This window comes from Phytophthora cinnamomi (assembly GCF_018691715.1).
Source record: "Phytophthora cinnamomi strain GKB4 chromosome Unknown Contig21, whole genome shotgun sequence".
In the NCBI taxonomy this organism is placed as follows: domain Eukaryota; phylum Oomycota; class Peronosporomycetes; order Peronosporales; family Peronosporaceae; genus Phytophthora; species Phytophthora cinnamomi.
In genome coordinates this window covers 2,534,340-2,556,290 of record NW_027150954.1, presented here as the reverse complement: position 1 = coordinate 2,556,290, position 21,951 = coordinate 2,534,340, and the positions used below count along the sequence as shown (strand labels likewise).

General features: G+C 51.8%; 1 protein-coding gene across 1 annotated transcript; it reads left to right on the top strand.

Annotated features, from left to right (window-relative positions):
• Positions 1-19,151: 19,151 nt before the first annotated feature.
• IUM83_03791 (putative secreted RxLR effector protein) lies at positions 19,152-21,443 on the top strand (the record flags this gene model as incomplete). The annotated part of the gene is made up of 3 exons (XM_067927823.1): positions 19,152-19,748; positions 19,870-20,903; positions 21,440-21,443. 3 exons carry the CDS (start codon positions 19,152-19,154, stop codon positions 21,441-21,443), a joined length of 1,635 nt encoding a protein of 544 aa, XP_067795322.1.
• Between the last annotated feature and the right edge of the window lie 508 nt (positions 21,444-21,951).

The following is a 21,951-nucleotide window of genomic DNA, read 5'->3' as shown; positions in this document are numbered from 1 at the left end:
GGGCTCACTATGCTAGATACTGAACGTCATACATTTACACCCAGACAAAGAGAAATACATTCAGTGTGGCATTTACAGTTAAGAGTCTGGTGTTGACTCTTGGCGTCCGTAGGGTGTACGGACTCGTACGTCGTTCTGGTAATAGAACGACCGCTATCCTTAGCTAAGACTCGGTGAGTCTAATCCCAGATAGAATCAAATATTCCATCCAGCACTTTTGATGGACGTTATAACGGAGACCAGTGTGAAGCAGATAGTTGTCTGAACGGTGAAGATGACAATAATCACGACAGTTTAGAGAGCGATAATGATGACAGTGAAGATGAAGTTCTTATTGAAATGGAAGAACATTTACGGCACAGTCGTTCTTCAACTACAACAACACATTCTCGAAACATTGTTAGTGTTGTCACTGGCGTAGAAATTACGACGGTAGCCCAGCTTCTGCGGCGTATACGCCGTTCAACTCAAACTCAACACGTACCCTGCGGACGGCGTATCCAGCGTATGTCTTGTGGTAATCCTGCCGAGCGAGATATTCCTGCGTACGCGAAACGCTCGCTCATAGCTATGCAAAATGCCGGGGATCTTTTCATCATTGAAGCTGGTGGCCTTCCACGTGAAATAGCTACGATTGCAACATATATTGAAGACGATAGTGTCGTACTTCCAAAACTAACAAAAGGGTGGGCTAGACGGCCAGTATGGGGGGTACGGTGCCCGCCATATCAAGGAGTATGAAAGTGAGGTTACAGAAATGTATCAACAGGGGGAGGAAAACAGCTCATACAAGGTCGGTCCTGCGCGCAGGCTCGAATTGATATTGTCTAACCACCCAAAAGCGTATGATTCGCCGTCTGAATATGAAATCCGCTCAGAAATGTCAAAACTAAGCCGAAAGAAGGTGCGCAGAGCGTCATCGCCAATACCTATGGTGGTTGATCGTGGTACAAACCGTGAAATTGATGTCGATGGCATCCCCAACAACAATAACTACGACAAACATGTGACGTCAGGGTTCAGACGTGAACCTATGAGGCCTACCTGTTCACACTATCTGGAGAACCTCGTTTCCCACGATCAATCCATTAAGCCTAAGGATGTTCTAGCACAGTTCCGGACTGAATTTCCATCAAGCGATTGTGATGTGGTTGATACAAAGGTAACAAGGACGGTATCATCGAGTAAGACGAAATTAAAACACCATTGGATCTATAAAAATCCAACAAAACGACAAAGGACCACATCAGATGAAGCAAGAGGCTGTTCGTTATGAATAGATACCACGGAACGGTAGGTTTCTTAGTGAGGTAGCGATACAAAAGGAAAATATAAACTATTAGACAAAACTGTTCTAGGCTCATAGTGAAGCGGAAATGTATGTGTAGGTGTGTTAATTCAAGTGGTAGAATATTTTTTTCTTAATCTGCAATGTTGCATGCTTTGGGGTCGCAAGTAATCCCGCAAAGTATCACACGGTCCAATTCATCAACTAACAGAAGCTTCGACCAGCTACGACACGAAAACGATACGATCACGCTAGATATAGTAGTTTCCATGCTCCAGACTAGTAATCGCAAATTGGGTTTATTGGTGCTGGTACGTTGGACACCTTCATGAAATCTAACAGACAATGATGTAGGTAAATACGCGAAGGATAAAGCTTGTTCGCCCACGGCGGAAATGTTCTTAGCACGACGGCCATCCAGTAAAGAAAAATGGAGCTGAATCCGCAATTACTAGAAGACTACTATCAAAAAGGAACACTCCGAAACAAGAAAATTGCTGACCAATCTGCATATATCCACCAGCCCGCAATCCGCATATAGAGTATAACTACGTTAAAGCTTGAGTAGAATTGACCGTTACTAATTGTCTGAAAGTATGCAGTATTTGACTGCTTCATCTATATACAACACCCTAAGTAGTGATCCAAGATCTGCTGATGATGGCGAAAGGCTTCTATTTGTGGGTCATTTTTTTAAACTATAGAAGCCTGATTTGCAGTAAGACGAACAATCAATGTGTCCGTCCGTCGGGTTGTTTTGCTAGTTTTGCCGCTCTGAAGCCTTCCGGCTATCTTTGCGATGTAGCTCTGTGTAGAGTTGCTGTGACTTATGTCGTAAAATCATAATATTGCGTTGTGTTGGACTCATACTTAGGACTTGAAGCCCATTTTTCTCGGTGGTGCTTGGACAGTAGAAGTCGGTCACCATTTTTTCGTTGTGGTCAATTCACTTCTTGTACTCCTCTTCCCAACCGCCCGTCGAAGTCGACATGTTTTCACGAAGCAGCTTGAACTGGTTGCGGCATTCGGGAGGGATCGTGGACCCGTTGATCAAGTGTCCGGGGGTTAGTACATACGTACCTTTAACGTGACTAGTGCGGTTGCTTTGAGCTAACACACGCAGCGTGGGGACAGGGGGCAGAGGGCTCGGAAGGGCGGAACCGATACACAAGTCAGAAATTACCCGGTCAAGAACGAGCCTCACCTAGTCCTGTCATCTTCCGATCGCCGAAACTGAAAAACGAAGCTCTTTTGTCGATCTTGGAGAAGACGTCGCAGACGCAGAACTAGTCACGTTTCAGCTGGGGGCGCACACAAACCGGAGACTGAATCTCAACGGAGCTCGCACGCTCCACGCAGTTCACTTTCGTCCAACCACGTCGCTCAGGCGGACGCCGCAACGAATCTTGTCGAGACGAGGAAGTCCTTGGATTCCGTGACATGCTCACGCGTGGGGTTCTCCAGCTCCCACACGCACAGGTAGGTGACATTCGGGGGACACACGAGAGGGCTACCTAGTCTCTCGTGTACTGACGGGTCTTGTTCATCATCAGCGCGAAGGGTCCGCCTTGTCCAACGCGCCTTGGTCTTGAAGTTGGTGCCATGGCAGGCAGTGAATTATCTGGTGGACATCGGCTGGTACGTGGCCGCTCATGCCAGACGCCTCGATCTTCTCCTCGCCATTCTCAGCCCTACGGAGGGGCACTTCGCTCGAGAAGGAGGATCCTCCGAAGAGGCGGCGGAGAAGATCTTGGACCCAAGTGCGCCAAAGGCCGTAAAGTGCGAAGTGATCCAAGATCTGCTGTTACGTCGGTAAATGGTTTGTTGTGCGCAATTGGTATATACTGATGCTCAGTAGTCGACGTTCAGGGCCAATGTTTTGCTCGTTTGGGTGATTTGCCAACGTTTTACCGCTAAGATTGCAATAAGTCGGCGGATAACTTCGCCACATTACCGCTCCCACCACCCCGTTTCTTAGAACACGGTTCTTCTAGTTGGGGCTAGAATGCCCTTTACCGTCATCGTGCCAAGAACGGCAACGTAGTGAGCTCTCTGGAAGAGAATTAGAATTTCATGCTCAGGAACATATTACCCAATATAAAGCAGCCCACAGCCCTGTAGAGCTCCTATCTCCTCGGGAGCCCCTGTCTCCTCAGGCTACGTTAACGATCGCACTTCATACCTTGACGTCCAAAAACGAGGAATGTAGTTAGCGCTATTTATAGAATATACCTGCACGCCTGGTAATGCCCCATTTCCTTCATCATTCCGGTCATGGGGGTCAAGGAACAGTACATTCACATGGTTTAGCCTAGGACTCGGAGAGTCAGGTCGAGGGGCGTAGGCGAATCTTGGCGTCGGCCGGAGAGATGGATCGTAGAGGCCATCCCTGGGAGTGGTGTGGCGGGTTTTCGAGCGCGACAGTGGCGGAGGATAGCCAAGCTGGCCGCTGAATGAACTTGATCGTTGTGCCGCCAAAGAGCAAGTGAACTCTGAATGGCGTTGGGAAAACCTACCTGCCCGGGGACTGCATGCTACAGCCCCCTGTGTTGGGTAGGAAACCAAGGAACCTAAATATACAAACATATAATCACTCGGCGAGGACGAGATCTGATCCCGGTCGAAGCACGGACGCTCGATCTTCACGTTCAGGGACGACCTCCACTCAGCGGAAAATGATTTTCCCCTTCGCCTTCAGCTCCTTGGAAAATCCCCATTTCGAGCGGCCACAAGCCGCTGCTCCAGCCAAGTGGCAGTGTTTCGACGCATGCATTGCTTCTGGCATTGCAATGCCTTACAAGATCGATAGCCCATTGCGTATAGGAGATCAGTTCTATTCGTTGATGTATTTGCTTCATACGTTGTTGATTTACGGAATTTCAAAAAAATTGGTCGAGCATACAAAACGGCGTTTTTGTGTGACCATCGTACAAAAATCTGTGTTAATCGTTTCATGCATTGGGCGCCTTCCAAAACCTACATAAAAACGTTTTATCGAAAAGTTTTGATTCTTCAACTAGGGTCACTATCCGGGTGATTAAAACCCGACTAAATCGAGGCGATAAAAACCTAGGCCAAAATCAGCGTTAAAACTGGCCTGTATCCGGCGACCTTTGACGCATATTCGAAACTATGCTACATTCACTATGAGGATCAGAAAACGACAATCCAACGTAGGACAAGTTTTACGAAAGCATCTCTATTTGTAAAGATCTCGAGGGCGGGAAAGGTTGCATCGACTCTTTCCGAGCAACCAGCCTCGCCATTTGCTGATCTGGTGCTTCTTGCAGCAGGAACGATTTCCGGCCCAGACGCACGCTCCTTGGTGGCGCTCTTTGCATCCTCACAGGCGCGACAGCGTTCGCTCAAGACCCTTCGACACTTGCGTCGGAGGCTGCACAACGAGCGGAGACGCTGGGAGTGACAGCGCCTTGTGCGAATGCGCCATTACATCACGATAGACTGCCTAACGGACCCCGAGCCGTCTTCCTGGATGGACACGTGGCTCAGAGGCACCGATGAAAACATGATATCGGTGATTAGCTTGTCTCGGTACGAAACTTTGCTGTATTTGATTAATTGTCTTTCGTCTAGCCATTTTTCTTCGCCTCAGTAGTGCCTCGTACAATCTACTGTTGTGCCTTACTACGATATACCTACCTTCAATACAAAAGGTGGGCGCCCTAGGAAACTCCAGCACCACCACCAGGTGCTGGGCTTATTGTTGGCGTTTTACGTAGGGTGCGAGTATCGCGGCCTGCTGTGTCTGATATTTGGGATCCCTCCCACAAGGTATTTACGTCACAAACCGTATTTATTCGATCAGCACTATATCTAACTACTCCTACACGTATGACTTGTTGCTGTTTCAGGTGCAGCAGCCTCAGGACCGCGACATCCAAAACTATCACTTCAACGGATGGCTACATGGAGTGTTCGTAACAGGCACACTATGCTTTTCTGCAGACGGGCTTATTGTATGGGCGAAACACAATTGTCCAGGCACGTGGAACGATGGCGACACGAGTCTGGACTTTCGCCGTAAGTTAGCTTCACCAGAGCTAAACCCCGACGAGCGGTGTGGCTGCAGACAGCGCGCTCCCCCGCAGCGGTGCCACGACCGGCAAAATTCTGACGCCGTTGAAGAAGGGCGATGGGAGTCGTCTAGTGCCTTCTGTTCAGGCAGCTGGAGGTGTGTTATCGGGAGCGATAACATCTATTCGGCAAAGCGCGGAGTGGGGAATGGGCTCAATCGAAAAGGAGTACCACCGCTTGGTAATATCGCTGCCTTACGGCAACACTAAGCGCCAGCACCGCTTGGATAACATCTTTCGGCTTGCTAACTACAGAGCGCGTACTGTTGGCATTAGTGAGATTCGGACCACTTTCGTTCATGGCGAAGACGATAGGAGGTATAGTAATCTGTACTAAGCTCATGAACATGTTTCACTCAAGATGTAATTAACACTTTCATTCTTGTGCGCTCAGTGCTTACACTTATCTACTTGTTATTTTGGATAGTCGAAATCAGTACCATCATTTGCTCATGACGTTGTTGAGCTTCGGCGCGATCTTGTTCAAGCCGAGCTTCGAAGTGCCGACGTCTCTCTGCCTCTTGCTCACGGCGATTCTCTCGAGCCATCTCTTCCTTCTTTACTTCATCACAACGAACCTTTTCGCGCTCTTCTCGCTCTCACTTCTCCTCCGCGCATCGCTCCTCACGCTCTTCTCGGCGACGTTTATCCTCCGCTTCGGCACGGCGATCAGCGTTCTCGCGGAAAAAGAGCAGCAGCTCTTTCATCTCAGACCCCGTAGATGCGTATACACCCTCTGCCCATTTAAGTTCCCTGTCGATAGAGTCCGTTCGCGTTTTAGCGCGCATTCGCTTTGACGCTGTGTATGTAGTCGATACAGAGCTCTCGGACGCGGATCGTTTAGATTTAGTCCCCGGTTCGCGCCCACCCATCGCTTCGAAATTCTCTCGTAGAACCCGAAGGTCTCGCCCGCCAGTCGATCGCTGGTAGTGTTAAGTCTTTCGTACCCCAACGCATCAGCGGCCGCACGCTCGTGGTTCCGCAGTAGCATGCGCCCTTCCGGCGAGGCGACTGACGGCACCGGCGGCTTGTCACGAAGCCTGGGGCGTCCGACCGCTCGCGTCACCGCTGCACTACTAGCTGTAGACGTCGGAGGGGTGCCGACAGTGACTCACGGGGACGGGATATTGACGCTTAGTCCTCCGCTAACACTGTCGTCGACTCTCCTTACCACGCATGTGTCACTGCTTTCACCCTCAAGACTGGCCGATGTCTCCAGCTCGTCTTCATCACTAGGGGTGGAAGCGTTGGTGTCGTGGTCAAAGTCTGCGGCGAACTCAGCCGGGACGAGGCCTTGTGATGATACCACGGTGCCCCGTAAGCCAGATCCACCTTCGCGAAGATCGAGAAACGGTTAAATACTGGGGCCGAACGGATTGTTGACATCGGTCGTCTCGTCGGGCGTGTTCTCGTCCGAACTCTTGTCCTCCTCGTCCAGATGGGTCGATACCGAAGCGGCATTGTCCCCATCCTTGTCTTCACCGTCCTCGCTGCTAACTTCGTCCTTGCCCTTGGCGGATAGTGGTGTTTTCTTGCCGTTTTAATTAGTGGCGGCGGTCACTTCACTGAGGAGAATGGCGTCGTCCTCGCCGTTGTCGCGCCCGTCATGGGAGGTAAGAGCTCTACCTATCTTCTTAATTGGCAAATTGGACTTCGTGGGCCAACAGGACAGCTCGTTGCCTACGAGAGAGTTGGTCTCCTTTATTGCCTGTAGTCTTCAGTTTGCCGTAGAGATTACGGAACTTCCTCCGCAGTGAGTCCAAGTAGCGGGTGGCCCATTTCCGCTTCTTCGATGCGTTGTAATCGGCGGCTACTGCCTCCCACCTATTCCTACCAGTAGGTAGGCATTTAGCGGCTACATCACACAGCAACAGCTCTTCCTCGTCGCTGTAGCTCTGGTGCCCTGGTTGACATCCCCGCTACATGCAAAGAAAGCCAACACTTAGTAGGTTAGCACGGCGACGCGATGGAGAGAGACGAGCTGCGTGAGACGTACTCCCATCGACTTCGTGGCGATTTGTGTGTAGGATGGCGAGGGGGGGGGGGGGATGAACCCATCCTGTTCCTGGGGGAAATGTATGATATAGAGTATGCACAACTGAAACAAAAAGCTTCTATTTTCAAAAGATTCAAATGACACAACTTATACATGATTTTGAGGTGAACGGGGTGGCCGTCGCTCGCAACGATACAGGGACCACATTTTGTCACCGTACGACACAGTTACCTCAGCGCGCGGGTAGATGTCTCGGATCGTGACGGCTACGACGGTCAGACGCTGGACCGTTTGGGCTTCATGGAATCTGGCACTCGGGTTGCAGGCATGGTTGAGAAAGAGGTGATTTCCGCCGACTTCCACCACTTTGATGCCGACGTACTTGGGTGCGAAGATGTATCCTGTAGTCGCCGTTCACGGGGGCATTCTTGCACAGCGGCCCGAACAAGTCCAAGTGCCCGAGGTACTCGCCAATGATCTCACCAGCAGGATAGCAGCTGCAGCCACAAAACTGCCCATTCCCGTACGCGTATTCCGCGCGATGGAGAGCGCGCGGCTTTCATGGGAGACCATTACCGCACTCTGCAGCGAATCTGCAGTTGTATTCCGTGCAGAATCGGCTGTTCCGAGTATTGAGGGGGGTGCTCGCAGTGCACCGCTTCTCACACCCATATCCGAGGCCCCCTCGCACAACGACACTGATGGCCGGGAATCTCCAGCCTGATCCACGTCAGTGCAGACGACTAAGTCGTGGACTGGTGGCGACGCGTGGCGAATGCCGTCGCTAGTAGATGTCGCGGTGGCAGCAACAGGAGCAGAAGCCGTCGTTGTTGGCGGCGGTGACCGAGAGACGTGAGCCTTCTTGACGGTGGTCGTCTTGAGCGTGACTGTCTTCGTGATCGACACGATCCTCGTCGTCGTCACGCTCGAAACGGTGGTGCTCGATGGACAGGACGTCGCCGGCAACTTTGCAGCATCAAGAGGGGCGGTGGGCGCTGGTATCGCGTCGCCTGCCTCCGCTGCAGCGGACTCGCTACTTGCATCACCAGGGCTTTGCGGTAAGCCAGATTCAGGCGCCGTAGCCTCAGGGGCCAGGACAGCGTTGGCAACGTTGTGTCGCTTAGACGCCAAAAACGCGTCGGTGTTGTGCTTGTTCAACGTAGGGCGCATGCTAGTCTAGAGAGAGATAGTTATTCATTCATCCGGGGCCGTCAGCATTCTTCTCAATAAATAGCACACGTACAGACTCGATGCAGGGCTGCAGCTTCGGCTCGAGGAGTCCAAAATTGAAATGAAAGCCGCTCCGCAGCGCGATCGCGCGCGCATTTCGCGCCTTGAACCCCCTCAAGATCGCGCCCAACTTCAAATCAAACAGAATTTCTACATAAGGGCGCTGTATGAACCTATACTTACTTTAAGTCATTGTTTAATCATGTTGCTAGATAAGGGGGGCATTAAACGGATGACCAAACGAGTTTTATGAATTGTTTGATCCGAGGACTTTTTGATCCCACGCAAAACTTGTTTTATCATCGCATTTATTGACCCGTTTAACCCCCCTACCCCTAATGATTAAACTGTTTTATGGAGGCTTTGGAAGGCACCCAATGGGCGTCATCCTTAACGGACATAGACGGGTTTCGTCATCTAGGTGTAGGGCTTATTAAAAGCTCATTAAACTTCCTGATTAAACCCGAATTTTACTGGGAGGACAGCTTTAGCTAACCAATAATATTTTATTGCCCCCCCCCCCCCCCCCTTTGGTTTAATTCGAGAATGTTGCTTGAGTTTATAGGTCACAGATTGCAGCTAATGCAATACAAACATACTTGTACATGTGGTGGCCGATGGTTTTCTGAATGTTACCCGCCTTCACACCTTGAAATTGTCATCCAACCGCTCGGAACTCCACCATCATCATGCTGCCAGGAAGGCTTTCTCAAGTAGCCGACGCAGCAACGGTGGAACAGCAACACTTTCAAGGCGCCACACGCGATGTCTTTCGGAGAGAGAGGGTCAGGCATCACCTTGCCTCATGCCTCGTGATGGTGCGACCCTCCAACGTCGGGGTCTTCTCTGACTAATCTAACTATTTGAGGTGTCAAGGTCGTGCACGAGTACTCTTTCTGCTCAACATGATCAAGGTCACACACGATTGCTCTTGGTACGCTTCGAGGTCACACATGGCTACTTGTTCTGCTCTAACTTACTTCTCTTGCTACTAGGCAAGTCTACGCTTTCTGACTTAATTTGTATGCGATAACCAGATGTGCTGATCTTCTTTCTCTAACGATGGTTGCTTCTTCCTTGAATGCGTAGGTGCAGATATGGCGTGTTCTTGACCACCACAGCCGCTCCGTAGGTGTAGTGCATACCAATAATACTACGACAAGGACACGCGCGCCTCGAAATGACCGTCCTATTTCATATTCCAGTTGTTGGTTCTCCTTTCGGAGACCCCATATTTCATATTAACTGCGTTTCTAGGAGGTTGTGTGTAGTCACTCCTGGATCCAATCGATTGATTACTGTGTGATAGTGTGGCGATGGGAATGAACAAAATTTTCTCGGTCCCTTACCCAAACCCTAACCGTGGATTCCTCTCCGTGACCGGTCAGACCATTGGAGTCCAAAGAAGTGCGTGCGTGCGACATGGAGTGGTTGCTGCTGGAACCCAGATCTGTGGAACACTACGTCTGGCGGAAGTGGCCATCGCAGGTCCGGAAGGATCTCCTCCAAACGGAGTTGACGGTCCTCGGTCCGGATCGTAGACCAGTCCGACGGTGGGTTAACCTCAAAGGAAGGTGCAAAATGCCCTGGGAACGTATTCGGGGGGGGGGGGGCATCCTGCCCCAACTACGCTACAGACGCCATCAAGTGCGACCAAGACAAACATGCAGCCAGTATTCACCCTGCACCAGAGCCTCATGGACGATGACTAGCAACAGATGGTGACCAGCCAACACGAGACCTACGTGCAGAGCCTCCCCCAGAGAGTCGAGATAGCGCACAAGACTGCTGCGCGCTCTGAAGTCCCCAAACGATGATCCCCAAATGGACCTCCATCTCCGAAATGGTGAACCCCAGATGGACAGTGAATGTGAATACTTCTCCCGTAAGATGAAGAGTCCGCACAAGATCTCGATCCCCAATAATTTGAATTAATTATACTTGAATCCACAAGTATAATTTAATTCAAATAAATACACCAAGTAGCTAGGTTAAGGTAAAATGAGAATGTATTGGTTCCAAATTGATATATTCCTCCTTAATCCGCAAAAACTGTTTATTATCTGTAAAAGGGGTTGACAGCGGCTGGCTGTCGGAGCCCCGCCAATATGCACGTCTCTAATTGGTAGACATACGCTGTTTTTTTACGACAGGTGCTCGGACCACTCATTGTCGTGACCCACTATATGTAGTCATTGGTGTACCTTACACCAAGGTGAGGAAGTATCCAAAACTTCTAACAGACATCTTACCTGTTCGAATCACAAGAGGATTATAGACACTTGTGCGTGTAAAACCGTTAAACGGAGTGAGCCTACACAGGGTGAGCTTATGACTTGCAGGTGAAGCCTATGTGAGTATCGAGAGCAACTTCGGCAGCGGCGCAATGGACTTCTGCCGCTCGACGCGGAGACTGATCCTTCAACTTGTGTATCTCTCAGAAGGTGGCACCAGAGGTGTTGAAGAGGATGTGAACTATCGGGATCTGGCGCGTTATGTGCGTCGGCTTAGAAGAACTTCGGTGCATGATACGTGAAGCTGCAGAAACTACAGGAACCCGACCGGCCCCAAAGCAGCAAAAGAGGAAAAAGAAGTAAATATCTTGGTGAGCGGTACATGGTTGGAGACTTGCTCGACCACGACATGTTCGTTGCAACCGAGGAAGCTAAAGCAGCGGCAAAGACGCAAGAGGAATAGGTTGAGCGCGCGATTGAGAGGCAGAGAATTAAGGAAGCGCGAAAAAAAAGAGAATTCGAAGCGACCGCTGGAAAAACAAGCTCGGTCGGGGGGGAAACCTGCACGGAAAAGGAGCTGGTGCAACTACGCGCAGTGAAGAAGGCCGCGAAAGCATAGCAGATGACGACCTCGACAGCTCGACGTTCATCGCAGAAGCGTACCAAGCTCTCTGTCGCGAGCAACCCGCCGATCGAGGGGCTGCATGGGTTTAAGGTATGTGTACAAGACTTTCGAGGATCACGGTACTCAATGGTTAAGCAAGGAGGCCTGGTACAGAGAACACTGGATATAGTGGTGTTTGCCCCCCCCCCCCCCCAAGCTCTCTTATCGATTTATTGCTGTTATAAGAGGGACATATCCTTTAGCATACAAACTACTTTTTCCCATAGAAACAACCTATCCTTTAACATACAAACTACTATTCCACAAGGAAGTAAGAGTCGGGCATTTAGAGATGATTGTCATTCTCTTGGTGGCGTTGACAATGTTATGTACGCTGTCCCGCAATTCGTCGGCAAACATATAGATCTGGAGCTTTTGTTCCGCTTGTAGTGCCTCACCGCGCGTTCGTTGTCACTTGAAGACTGCTCACTTGTGTCCAACAACATCTACAACAGTGACGTAACTCGGCGCGCTCAACGCACCCAATAAATTTAATCTAGATATCAGCAGTTCTAGATCTCCAAGCTCCATCTTTCTAGTCGGTTCATTGTCGCGCTCCAGCCTAGCGCTCACGCTTGCTGACACAACCCTAGTTGTCTAATTGTCGCCTCCGAAACAGCGTTCCACGAGACCATTGTTGTACTCCTGATCGCGTTTAAAAGTGAGCCACGTGTCCCCCACTCCTCTTACAATGTGTGGTTTCGGTTGGCGGTGGAGCTCTCTTACTCCCTTACAACCTAAAAGCCGGTTTGATTCGAATTTACTATAGTCACGATTTGGGACCACACGGAAGCGCTCTAATAGTCGATTTCTCTTATAACCGGCGCCACTATATCCGGTGTTCTCTGTGTGGACCAGTATTGCCTGCATACTTTAATCAAGATAACCGAGATCTGACCTGCCATATGGCCGGTACGGATACGTGGTAACTGCCGAAAACATGTCCAATGCGCTCATATCGCCTTGTACCGTACAGGCTTCGGTTAATACATTGGATTTTGAGTCGGGAAGGGGGTGGTCCTTATTTGTGCCGACCTTGCACAAACAGCTTCTAATTTGCGACCCACCCGATAAAGTACAGAGACGCGAGTGCTAGTGGTAGCTGGTCTTAGCGTCTTTCACATATCTACTACAAGTAACAGAGTATCCTGTAAGTTTGTCCACTGTTCGTCGTATTCCGCCCTTGCAGCATTAGCCTGCCGTAGCGCATCGTCCTACCGCCCTGCATTAGCGCATTAGTAACCTGCCCTATGGCATCTCACCATCTTCCGGACTGCCTTATCTTTGCCCAATATTACAGCATAGTCATGCGTTATATTTACAACGCGCTGTGATTAGTCGATTTTGCATCAGCGCTCACACTCGTTTTTTTTTTTTTATTTCGCGCGCTGCGGAGCGAGGAAGCGCTCGGACGGCAGGCGCTCCAGCGACCCCCAACAGGACGCGAGTACCGCACAGCGACTACAGTGCGCTACGAGTGCGATACAGCAACCTATACATACGCCCTAAAGTTAATAGACGACGAATTTCTGGACCTAAGCGTTGACTGGATAAATACATAACTAGCCGAGCGCCGCCGCGTCACGGCGGTGGGTGTGGGTTTGGCCACAGTAGTGTGGACCGCCCGCCTCCGCTTCGCTCCGGCGGGCGATGGTTTCGTCAAAGGGATATACTGCTAAACTGAAACGCACTTGAAAAAAGACATAGATTTATGTAATTATGAAGTGTGTACTGCTGAATGCCTACTCCGCCTAAGCATCTTCGAATATCTGCCTGTACACAATGTTGTCAGTGTATGCACCGTCGTCTTCCTCCAGCTCCGGATACTCGCCATGAACTTGGACCTGGATGTAACTCGCGACAGCGCCACGTAGAGCTGTCCGTGGGAGAAGCAGGGTGTTGCCAGGTACAAACCCAGGTTCTGGACAGTTTGGCCTTGGGTTTTGTTGATGGTCATGGCGAACGCTGGTACAACTGGAAACTGCTTGCGTCGCAAGCGGAAGGGGAACTCGCGCGCGTCCCCATCGCTGACGAAGACGATCCTTGGAATTAGAACATTTTGGCCTAGGCGCTCGCCAGTCATGATGGTAGCATGAATAACGTGAGGCTTGAGCTGGACAACCCGTAGTCGCGTTCCGTTGCAGAGGCCCAAATCGGGGTTCAGGTTTCTCATCATCATTATTGGGGCGCCTTCCTTCAGTGTAAGCTTGTGTGGAGGAATACCGTTGATAGTCACCGAATGCAACACCTCCGGCTCAAAGAAGTTGCCTTCGTTGTCGTCATCCACTGAATCCACCGATAGATACTCGCGGGCCTCCCCGGAGAGTCGTTCAGAGACGGCTTGGTTGATGCGGTGCACCACGGCGTTGGTAGTCGTCAAGATGGTCCTGTTGGCAAAGTACTCGTCCGTAGCAACCTCGGGATCGTTGATGTCGGCTTACATCTTATCAATAATGTTCTTCAAACCCCGTGGAACAGCTCCAGGTGCGATTTCTTCGTCTTCCATGTCGTCTCCTTCTTCGTAGATGTTGTCGATCAGCATATCGCGCGGAATCTTCACAAAGTCCCTGCCCAGGGACCTGTTGACCTCGTGCCTACCCTCTCCGACTTGTAGGAGAAATTCGGAGAAATTCGGAGAAAGCCGCGAGCTCTGCGGCGGTGCTTTCGTTACTTGCCGACTGTACACGCATGTTTTCCGTGAGATGCAGCTGCCTGAAGTGTCGCCAAAGCGTAGATGACCTCAGAAACGTGTCGATGATCTCCGTTGGTGTGCCGCGCACTACCACCGGCAAAATCTGACGGAAGTCACCGGAAAGTACAAATACTTTCCTCTAAAAGGCTCCTGGTCGTTACCCATGATATCACGCAAAGACCTGTCGACCGCTTCGAAGGCGTGCCTGTGAGTCATCGGAGCTTCGTTCCAGATAACCAAACTGGCCCGCTCGATCAACATCTTGAGGCGCGATTGTTTGTAAATCGCACAAGTCGACTTGTCGTTCAGCTTGAGAGGTATCTTGAACGTTGAATGCGCTGTGCGCCCACCCATGAGCAACAGCGAAGCAATTCCACTCGAAGCCACAGCAATCGCGATCTTCCCGGACAGTCGCACTTTCGCCAGGATATGCCGCAACAGAGTTGACTTCCCTGTACCTCCCGGACCGTCAATAAAGAACAGCTTGTTGCCTTGAACTGGTACTTCGGCCGCCTGGATGATTTCGTCGTAAATAGCTCGTTGGCCGTCGTTCAGTTGGCTTTCTTGGTCCACAATGGCTTGAAGGGTCGAGTGCTGGTACCCCTCCAGTTCGCGTCGAATGAGGTTGTTCCTCAGCAGCGAATCCAACACCAGCCGTGGGTATTCATCCAGCTGAGGGAGATCAAAGTCCGCCACTACGTAGCCACTGATCTGGAGCAGATCGTTAAGGTCCTTGAGTGTGTGGAACCTGATCATGTCTTCCTTCTCCTGTCCTTCCAAGCCCCGGTATGTGTAGGCGAAGGCTTCAGAAAGAACCTCGTAGAATCGATTCCACAGTACGCGAACCTCCGATACTTGAGAATAAACAATGATCGTACCGAAGAGCTGGCGGAGTTGGTACGGCATCTTGAAGGCAGCGGCTTCTTCCATACACGCAATCCATTCTGCGTCGTCTTCAAGGTAGCCCAGTTTGAGTGCGCCTTGGCGGTACGACGCATACGTAACACCATCCACTGTCCGAAGCTTGGCAAAGGACTGAGGTCCCTTGCGGTGACACAGCAGTACACGCATGTAGAACCTCTCCATGTCCCGAGGGGTCACATGAACCATCCGCCCAAGCGCCGCTTGGTATTGTTTGCGACGAACCCATTTCTTTGCCTTGTCATCCCATTGGAATAGCTTCGGAATGTCTTGGTACACCATGGTCTTTGCAACTTGGTTCTCTGGGGCCTCACTCGCGCACAGTTCGAAGAAGCGGGTCAACATCGTATGGCGACCGCGCGTGAGAACACGATCCGGGTTGTCGCTGGAACGGAAGGTCACGAATTGCTCGTTCTCCAGGTGAATCGTCAGCTGTACGATGGAGTGCGTCTTGCCTTGAACGGAGAAGTTGAGAAGCCGCATACATGCCTCTATCGGAGATATATACCTTGCGTTCAGGTACCGAAGAATCTCGTTGGGATCCATCCTTGCACCGGTCGACTCCCCGCCCACCGTTTCCACAGTTATTACAGCCTTGTCGGACCCCTTGTAGACGTACTTGTACAGGTATTTGACCGCCGTGAGGGCCGTACAGACCTCCATGTTGATATGGCAGTTGTACTTCTGCGAAAGGTAGGGGTTGTACGGGACCACCCACTGGTTAATGGTGGCGTTGTTGTACTCCCTTCCCTTGAACTTGAGTACTCCTGGTGACCGGCGGCGACGTCTCCAGACAGGAAAGCCGTTCACGTTTCCTTGGGTAACCTCTACCAACGGCTTCGGGTATCCCTTCGTACACTTTCCGTCCTTCATGCAGGGGCTGGAGGGGTTGGCCGCGCCACATGGACCATGCATCATGCAAGTGAGGATGGTTTCGTACAGCTGGGGGTTGATCTCGGCGTCGGGAAGCTCCGCGGAGCTCAATTTGTCGATGATTTGCCTTGTACGCGGTTTGTCTTCGTCTGCGAGAATAATCAGAATGTGTGCGTGTGGGAGGCCCCGCTTCTGGAACTCCACTACGTAGATCCTCGCCAGAACACGTCCCAGTACGCCTTCATCCAAGTCTTTCAGCATCGCCGCCAATTTCTGCTGCCAAACGCGGGCTACGATGTCCGGGCGGTCTTGTGCGCTTTGGTTTGGCTCCGGTATCTTCTCTTGGATCTCGTCCCACGTAGGGTTGCACGTCATAGTAACGAAGACGTCCGGTTTCCCGTACTCCCGCACGATAGCCATGGAATCTTGGTAAGACTTGTACATGGCCCGCGGACTCCCCGAATGCGTGGCTGGTAGAACGATGCGCTTGCCGATTTGGTCCAGGAAGTGTTCCGAGCGACGCTGCGGTTCATCGGGGTGCTGGAGCGCCCCAGTTTCGCGGTTGTACTCCGTCAATAGGCTTCTCCCTCGCGCAGAACCGCCGCGTTTTCACTTAGAAGCGCGTCTTGAACCCCGCTGTACTAATCAGCGCGACGTTCAGCTTGATGGGATGCCACCCAACGCAGTTGCTCTTGCTCGCAATTGGCTCGTTGATCTACGCAGTACTGCTGGAATAATCGCCCACCTTGGTGCAGTACCGACTCGTCACCGACTTTCTGGAATAACCGGTAGGCTACGTGCTCGCGGAGGGACATTTCACGCTTCTTTCTGCGCACCACGTTGTTTGCATATACGTCTGTGTAGGTCCAACCCAGTTCCCCATGCGGGAGAAGTAGGGGGTACTGCAACGGGTCATACACAGAGTGTGTTTCGAAGAGGCGCAGCAGCGAGTGATCTTTAGTACGCAGAAGGATGTCCCGCGGACTGTCCAAGTTGCCGTCCTCGATAAGAGTCGCTCCAACTTCCGAGACCGTGGGGAGGTTGTCAGTTCGCGGGTTCGACCTCTTTTCATGTAGCCGGAACACCATATCAACCACCTCCTTTCCTGCTGCCTGGTCGGCGCGCAGCTTCTCCGCGAAGTTGAGAAATTGTTGCGCGAACGGATTGGACTCCTCCATCATTTGCTCGATCTCCAGCAGCGTTCCAGAATCGAGGTCAGCGAAGATACCTCGGCGTCGCTCCGCACGTTGTTGCATGTCTGGATCGACGATGTAGATCTGGGCAAACTTGGGGGCATGGGCTCGTTTGTGAACGTATCGATACGCGGAAGAAGAGATCCCAGGTAGTGCCCCATGGCTCCTTGAATACGATACGTGTATACGCCACGTTGTCCAGCAACGCTCTCGTCTTGGTTCACGTCCCTGAAGTTGGACCGGTTGCTGGAGGAAGCCCCAATCGACGTGAAGGCAAAAACTTGATTGTAGGCTCGGATGCGGCGCCGAAACTCGGCGTCCGTGTACAACTGGTGCAACCGCGGAGGCGCAGCTCGTAGTGGGGGTAGTTGCACCGCTCCCTCTAAACAGCAGCCTTTCTTGGACTCTGCAGGCCATTTCCATGCGTTGCAATGAGGACAAACCGTAGTCGGAGGCAGTCTGTGGCGCCGATTGACGATGTTGTCGCCGCTGAGCATAGAGACTCTGAAATCCTCCTGGTTCGCCACGGCGTGACCTCTGCGAAGAGTACTGCGCCGTATACGCTCCTGTTGTCGCCGCTCCTCTCTCTCCTCCTCCTCTTGAGCATCGCGAACCATTGCTTGATGCTCCCGGCGGGCGGACCTCTCCGCTTCAATCACTTCATGGCTTAGCGCAGCCCGACGATCTTCTTGGCGAACTCGCTCGCGCTCGAGGCGTACCTCCCGTTCTTCCGGGGGTTCCTGAAGTCGCAGTTGTTCGTGGCGAAGTCGGTCAACCTCCAGCTCAGTCCGTCGTTCATGCTCCGGCTGGTCCGCCCGTCTAGCTGACACTGCAGCTCGCGAGCGCTGTTGTTCAGGCTCTGTTCGTAAAGCCCTTCGTGCCCGTTGGCGCTCTGCATATCTACGTCTCTGACGCTCGCGCTGGGATCCCGTCATGTTCGCCCTTCTGGCCCGGGCCCTCTCTCTGTCTCGCGCGCGGCGTCGTTTTGTTTGAGACGCCGTCATTGCTGCGCGCCTCCTACGCGCTGCCTCCGCCGGGGTCGGGCCGGGAACTTGCTCCGTTGCGCTGACATCGGCCGCTACAACTGTAGAATCAACAGGCACCGCTGCCTGGACCGGAGGTTCTTCTCTGTGGATTGGTGGAGGCTCAACAGACGTGTTTTCGGCCGCAACGTGACTCTCGACAGCCGTGACAGTAGCGGCCGTGTCTGTCACGATAAGCGATTGAAATTCCTTGTTTAAGTTGTATCGTTTAGCCTTCCGACGCGCTTGGCGGCGCCTTTTAGCGGCAGGCTCCTCTGGAGCAGCCGGGGTTGCGTTGATACGCTCGTTGTCCCGCAAGGCCTGCTCGATCTCCTCGCGCGTCCATTTCCTTTTCGTTCGAGCCATTTTGGCCTGCGTACACGCAACAGAGTCACATGACGCGTTGGCCATAAAGTCTAAGAACACCGTCGCCATTTCCAGGGTCCTATACACGCGCCCCGCCGCGGACACAAAAGCGCAAATAGGTGCGTCCACCTAAAGCGCCGGTCCCATACACGACCACTGGCCCGGAGATGAGGCAGGTCACCCGGCTTCGCCGAGATCTGCCCCATTTACCCCGGATTAGTATGAGATTTCCCACGCCGCTGGCGAGCGGACGTGGGCACCTCAGGGTCGCGGCTCCCAAGAGTGGTCGCTGCGGCAAGGGCACGCGAAATCCTACGTCGGCGACGGGTGCCAGCTGCAGTCTTTCTTATCATCTTAAAATGGGCATTGCTACCCACTTTAGAGAAAGTTACGGTCAGTATAGTGGAGAGCTGCAGTACCCAAATGCCATTCTCCAAGGTAATTAAACCCGGGATGCAAGCAAGAGAGTAATGTTGCAGATTCGGGATGCAATCACCAAAGTGACAATCCGTACGGCTGGCGACCAAATAACTTCCGACGAACCGTCTGTTTCCAGAATACACTTCAAACAAGACACCATGCTATTACTCTACGCTCCTTTGTCTTCATCGTGGATGATGACTACCGTAATCATACTCGTGTTGCTTGCTGTCGCCGCTGTCCTTGCGAATGTCGATGCCTACTCGGACTGGAACGCCAGAACGCCAACGCTTCCGACCGGCATCCATGCCAGTCGATCTCTGAGGGTCGACGAGGACGAAGAGAGAGCGGGCCTGCCCGTCTCCATCGTCGAAAAGGCCAAAGTCGCATTGCTGCCTGCCGCCTCCGCTAAGAAAATTGCGGGATGGCTGACAAAGGGGAAACCTGCCAATGACGTCTTCGTGCGCTTGGGCTTGAACAAGGCGGTAGCCAAGCTGTTTCAGAAACCGCGATTCCTGACCTGGGCCAAGAACGTGAATGATTTAGGCGAACAAGCACCCGGGAAGGCCACTACGATGCTGTCAACCCTGAAAGTTCAGTACAGCGACGAAGCCCTGACACAAATGGTCATCGCGGCCAAGACGGCGGATGACACAAAGGACGTCGCCAACAAGCTGCAACTGCAGCAAATTCACAGCTGGCTGTCCAAGGGGGAATCTCCGGACGACGTGCTTAATCTGTTCAAGCTCAACAAGGTGGGGGATGACCTCCTCGCCAACCCGGAGCTGGTTACGATGAACACGTACGTGAAACTCTTCAACGACGCGAACCCCTACGTCGCTGATGACATCTCTTACCACGACGTGTGGCGACGAGGCGTTGGTGAATTTGATCGAAGCAGCCAAGAAGGTCGCAAACACGAAGGACGTGGCCACCAAGCTGCAGGTCAATCAATTCCAGTACTGGGCTAACATCGGCAAGTCTCCTGACGACGTATTCAAGCCGTACCTGCTCAACAAGGCAGGAGATGACCTGCTGTCGAGCCCGCGGCTGGCCGAGTGGTCCAACTACGTGAAGGTCTTCAACCAGCAGAATCCCAAGCACCGGTTGTCGCTGCTTACTGTCATGACCAAGAGCTTCGGCGACGATGGCGTGGTGCAGATCCTGGAGGCCGCGAAAAAGGTTAGTAGCACGGCAAGCACCGCGAAACGACTCGAGTCGGAGCAGATACAGTGCTGGCTGCTGATGTCCATGGACGACGTGTTCAAATTGCTGAAGCTCGACAAGGCGGGGGAGAAGATGTTCGGGAGCCCGCAGTTGAACGTGTGGGGGAAGTACGTGAGCGCTTTTAACAAGGAGAACCCGGACAAGAAGATGAGTTTGATCGCGGCGTTGACCACGCATTACGGCGACGACGGCGTCATTACGATGCTTGATGCGGCGAAGAAGGTGCCGAGCACGGAGGCGATTGCCACGAGACTGCAGTCCGAGCAGCTACAGCACTGGTTAAGCACAGATAAGGATCCAGCCACGGTCTTCACGCTGTTCAAACTGGACAAGATAGGGCGAGACAAGCTCTTGGCTAGTCCTCAATTCAGCACTTACATCAAGTACGCGGACAACTTCTTCGTCAAGAACCCCAACAAGAGAGTGACTACGATCGGGGTGGTCCGCTTGAAGTACGGCGACGACGGTCTGGCAACCATGATCCTCGCAGCAGAGAAGGAGCCAGGTTGCATACCTACTCGTTTGAAAATTGTCAAACGAGTAGAACAAGAGTTGTTCCAAGCTTGGAAGGCGGACCTTCGCACCCCGGACGAAGCTTTCGAGCACTTGAGGCTTGGAAGTGTAGGGGACGGACTTTTGGAGAGCCCGCTGTTCGGCTACTACACGAACAGCGACCGCAACGGGTTGGGACGAGCTGTACACCTACCGGAGCGAAGCGGAGGGGGGGGGGGGGCTATGCCAAATAGTGGAGCGAGCTGAAACAGCGAGCGTAACCGTCTAGGACGAAACACACACCCACCGCCGCGAAGGGGCGGCGATCGGCTAGTCTTAACTTACTAAAACGAGCGACCTGATGTCCGTCCGTAACGCATTCCTGTCATGCAAATCTGGATTTATGATTGCCCGAAACAACGCTTGGCTGCCGAGCGCAGAGAAGACGGCTCTGATTGAATGAATTGTGGTTGGTTAATATTAGTTATGTTTTGTCAGTTAGTTCCACTCCATTTTTGATGGAGCCGTTGGACTGCAAGGTATACAGCGCCCGTGTGGTGTAGCCACCCATTATGGTAGACGGTTTGGGTGCCGCGGTAGCGCTCAAAGAATCATGCAGGCTAAGCTAATAAATTATTTTAAGAATATTACATGTATTTAAATAGAACGTCTGTTGGTTATCGTGGTTATTTGGGGTTACATAGCCTCTATGGTGTACTTGAATTAGATAGGCGCATGGGTTTTCAATAAAACGTCTGGAAAACAACAATTCAAATCAGCAAGTACGTACAGTATGTAACTTCGAGGACACCGAAAGTTCGTGTGCGTAAGTTTTTCTTAATAGTATAGTTGTGTTACTTCTTAGCGATACTCCTAGACACCATATATATATATATATATATATGGTAAAAGAAGCGGGGGTGAAGCATGTTTGGATCACTGTGGCTATGTATGCTTAGTGCGTCTACGGGTGTTCTCAATTCATAAATAAATCTATTTGTTTAAAGGTACAGCGGATATCTCCGTTTCGCTTGGGCGGACCATGTCAAATCGCCGGGTTCATAATATTTACAAAGTCAAAGTAAACGTAGTTGATGGGAACCATTAAGTAGAGACCTCAGGTCTACGTCGTTGAAGTATTGCTTGCGCTAACGAATGCCCCGAACGGTAGATATACCGACATTGGAGGGCGTCTTGAACTCAGCGGTTGCCCTCTGGGCGAGCTTGGTAGGATTTCAT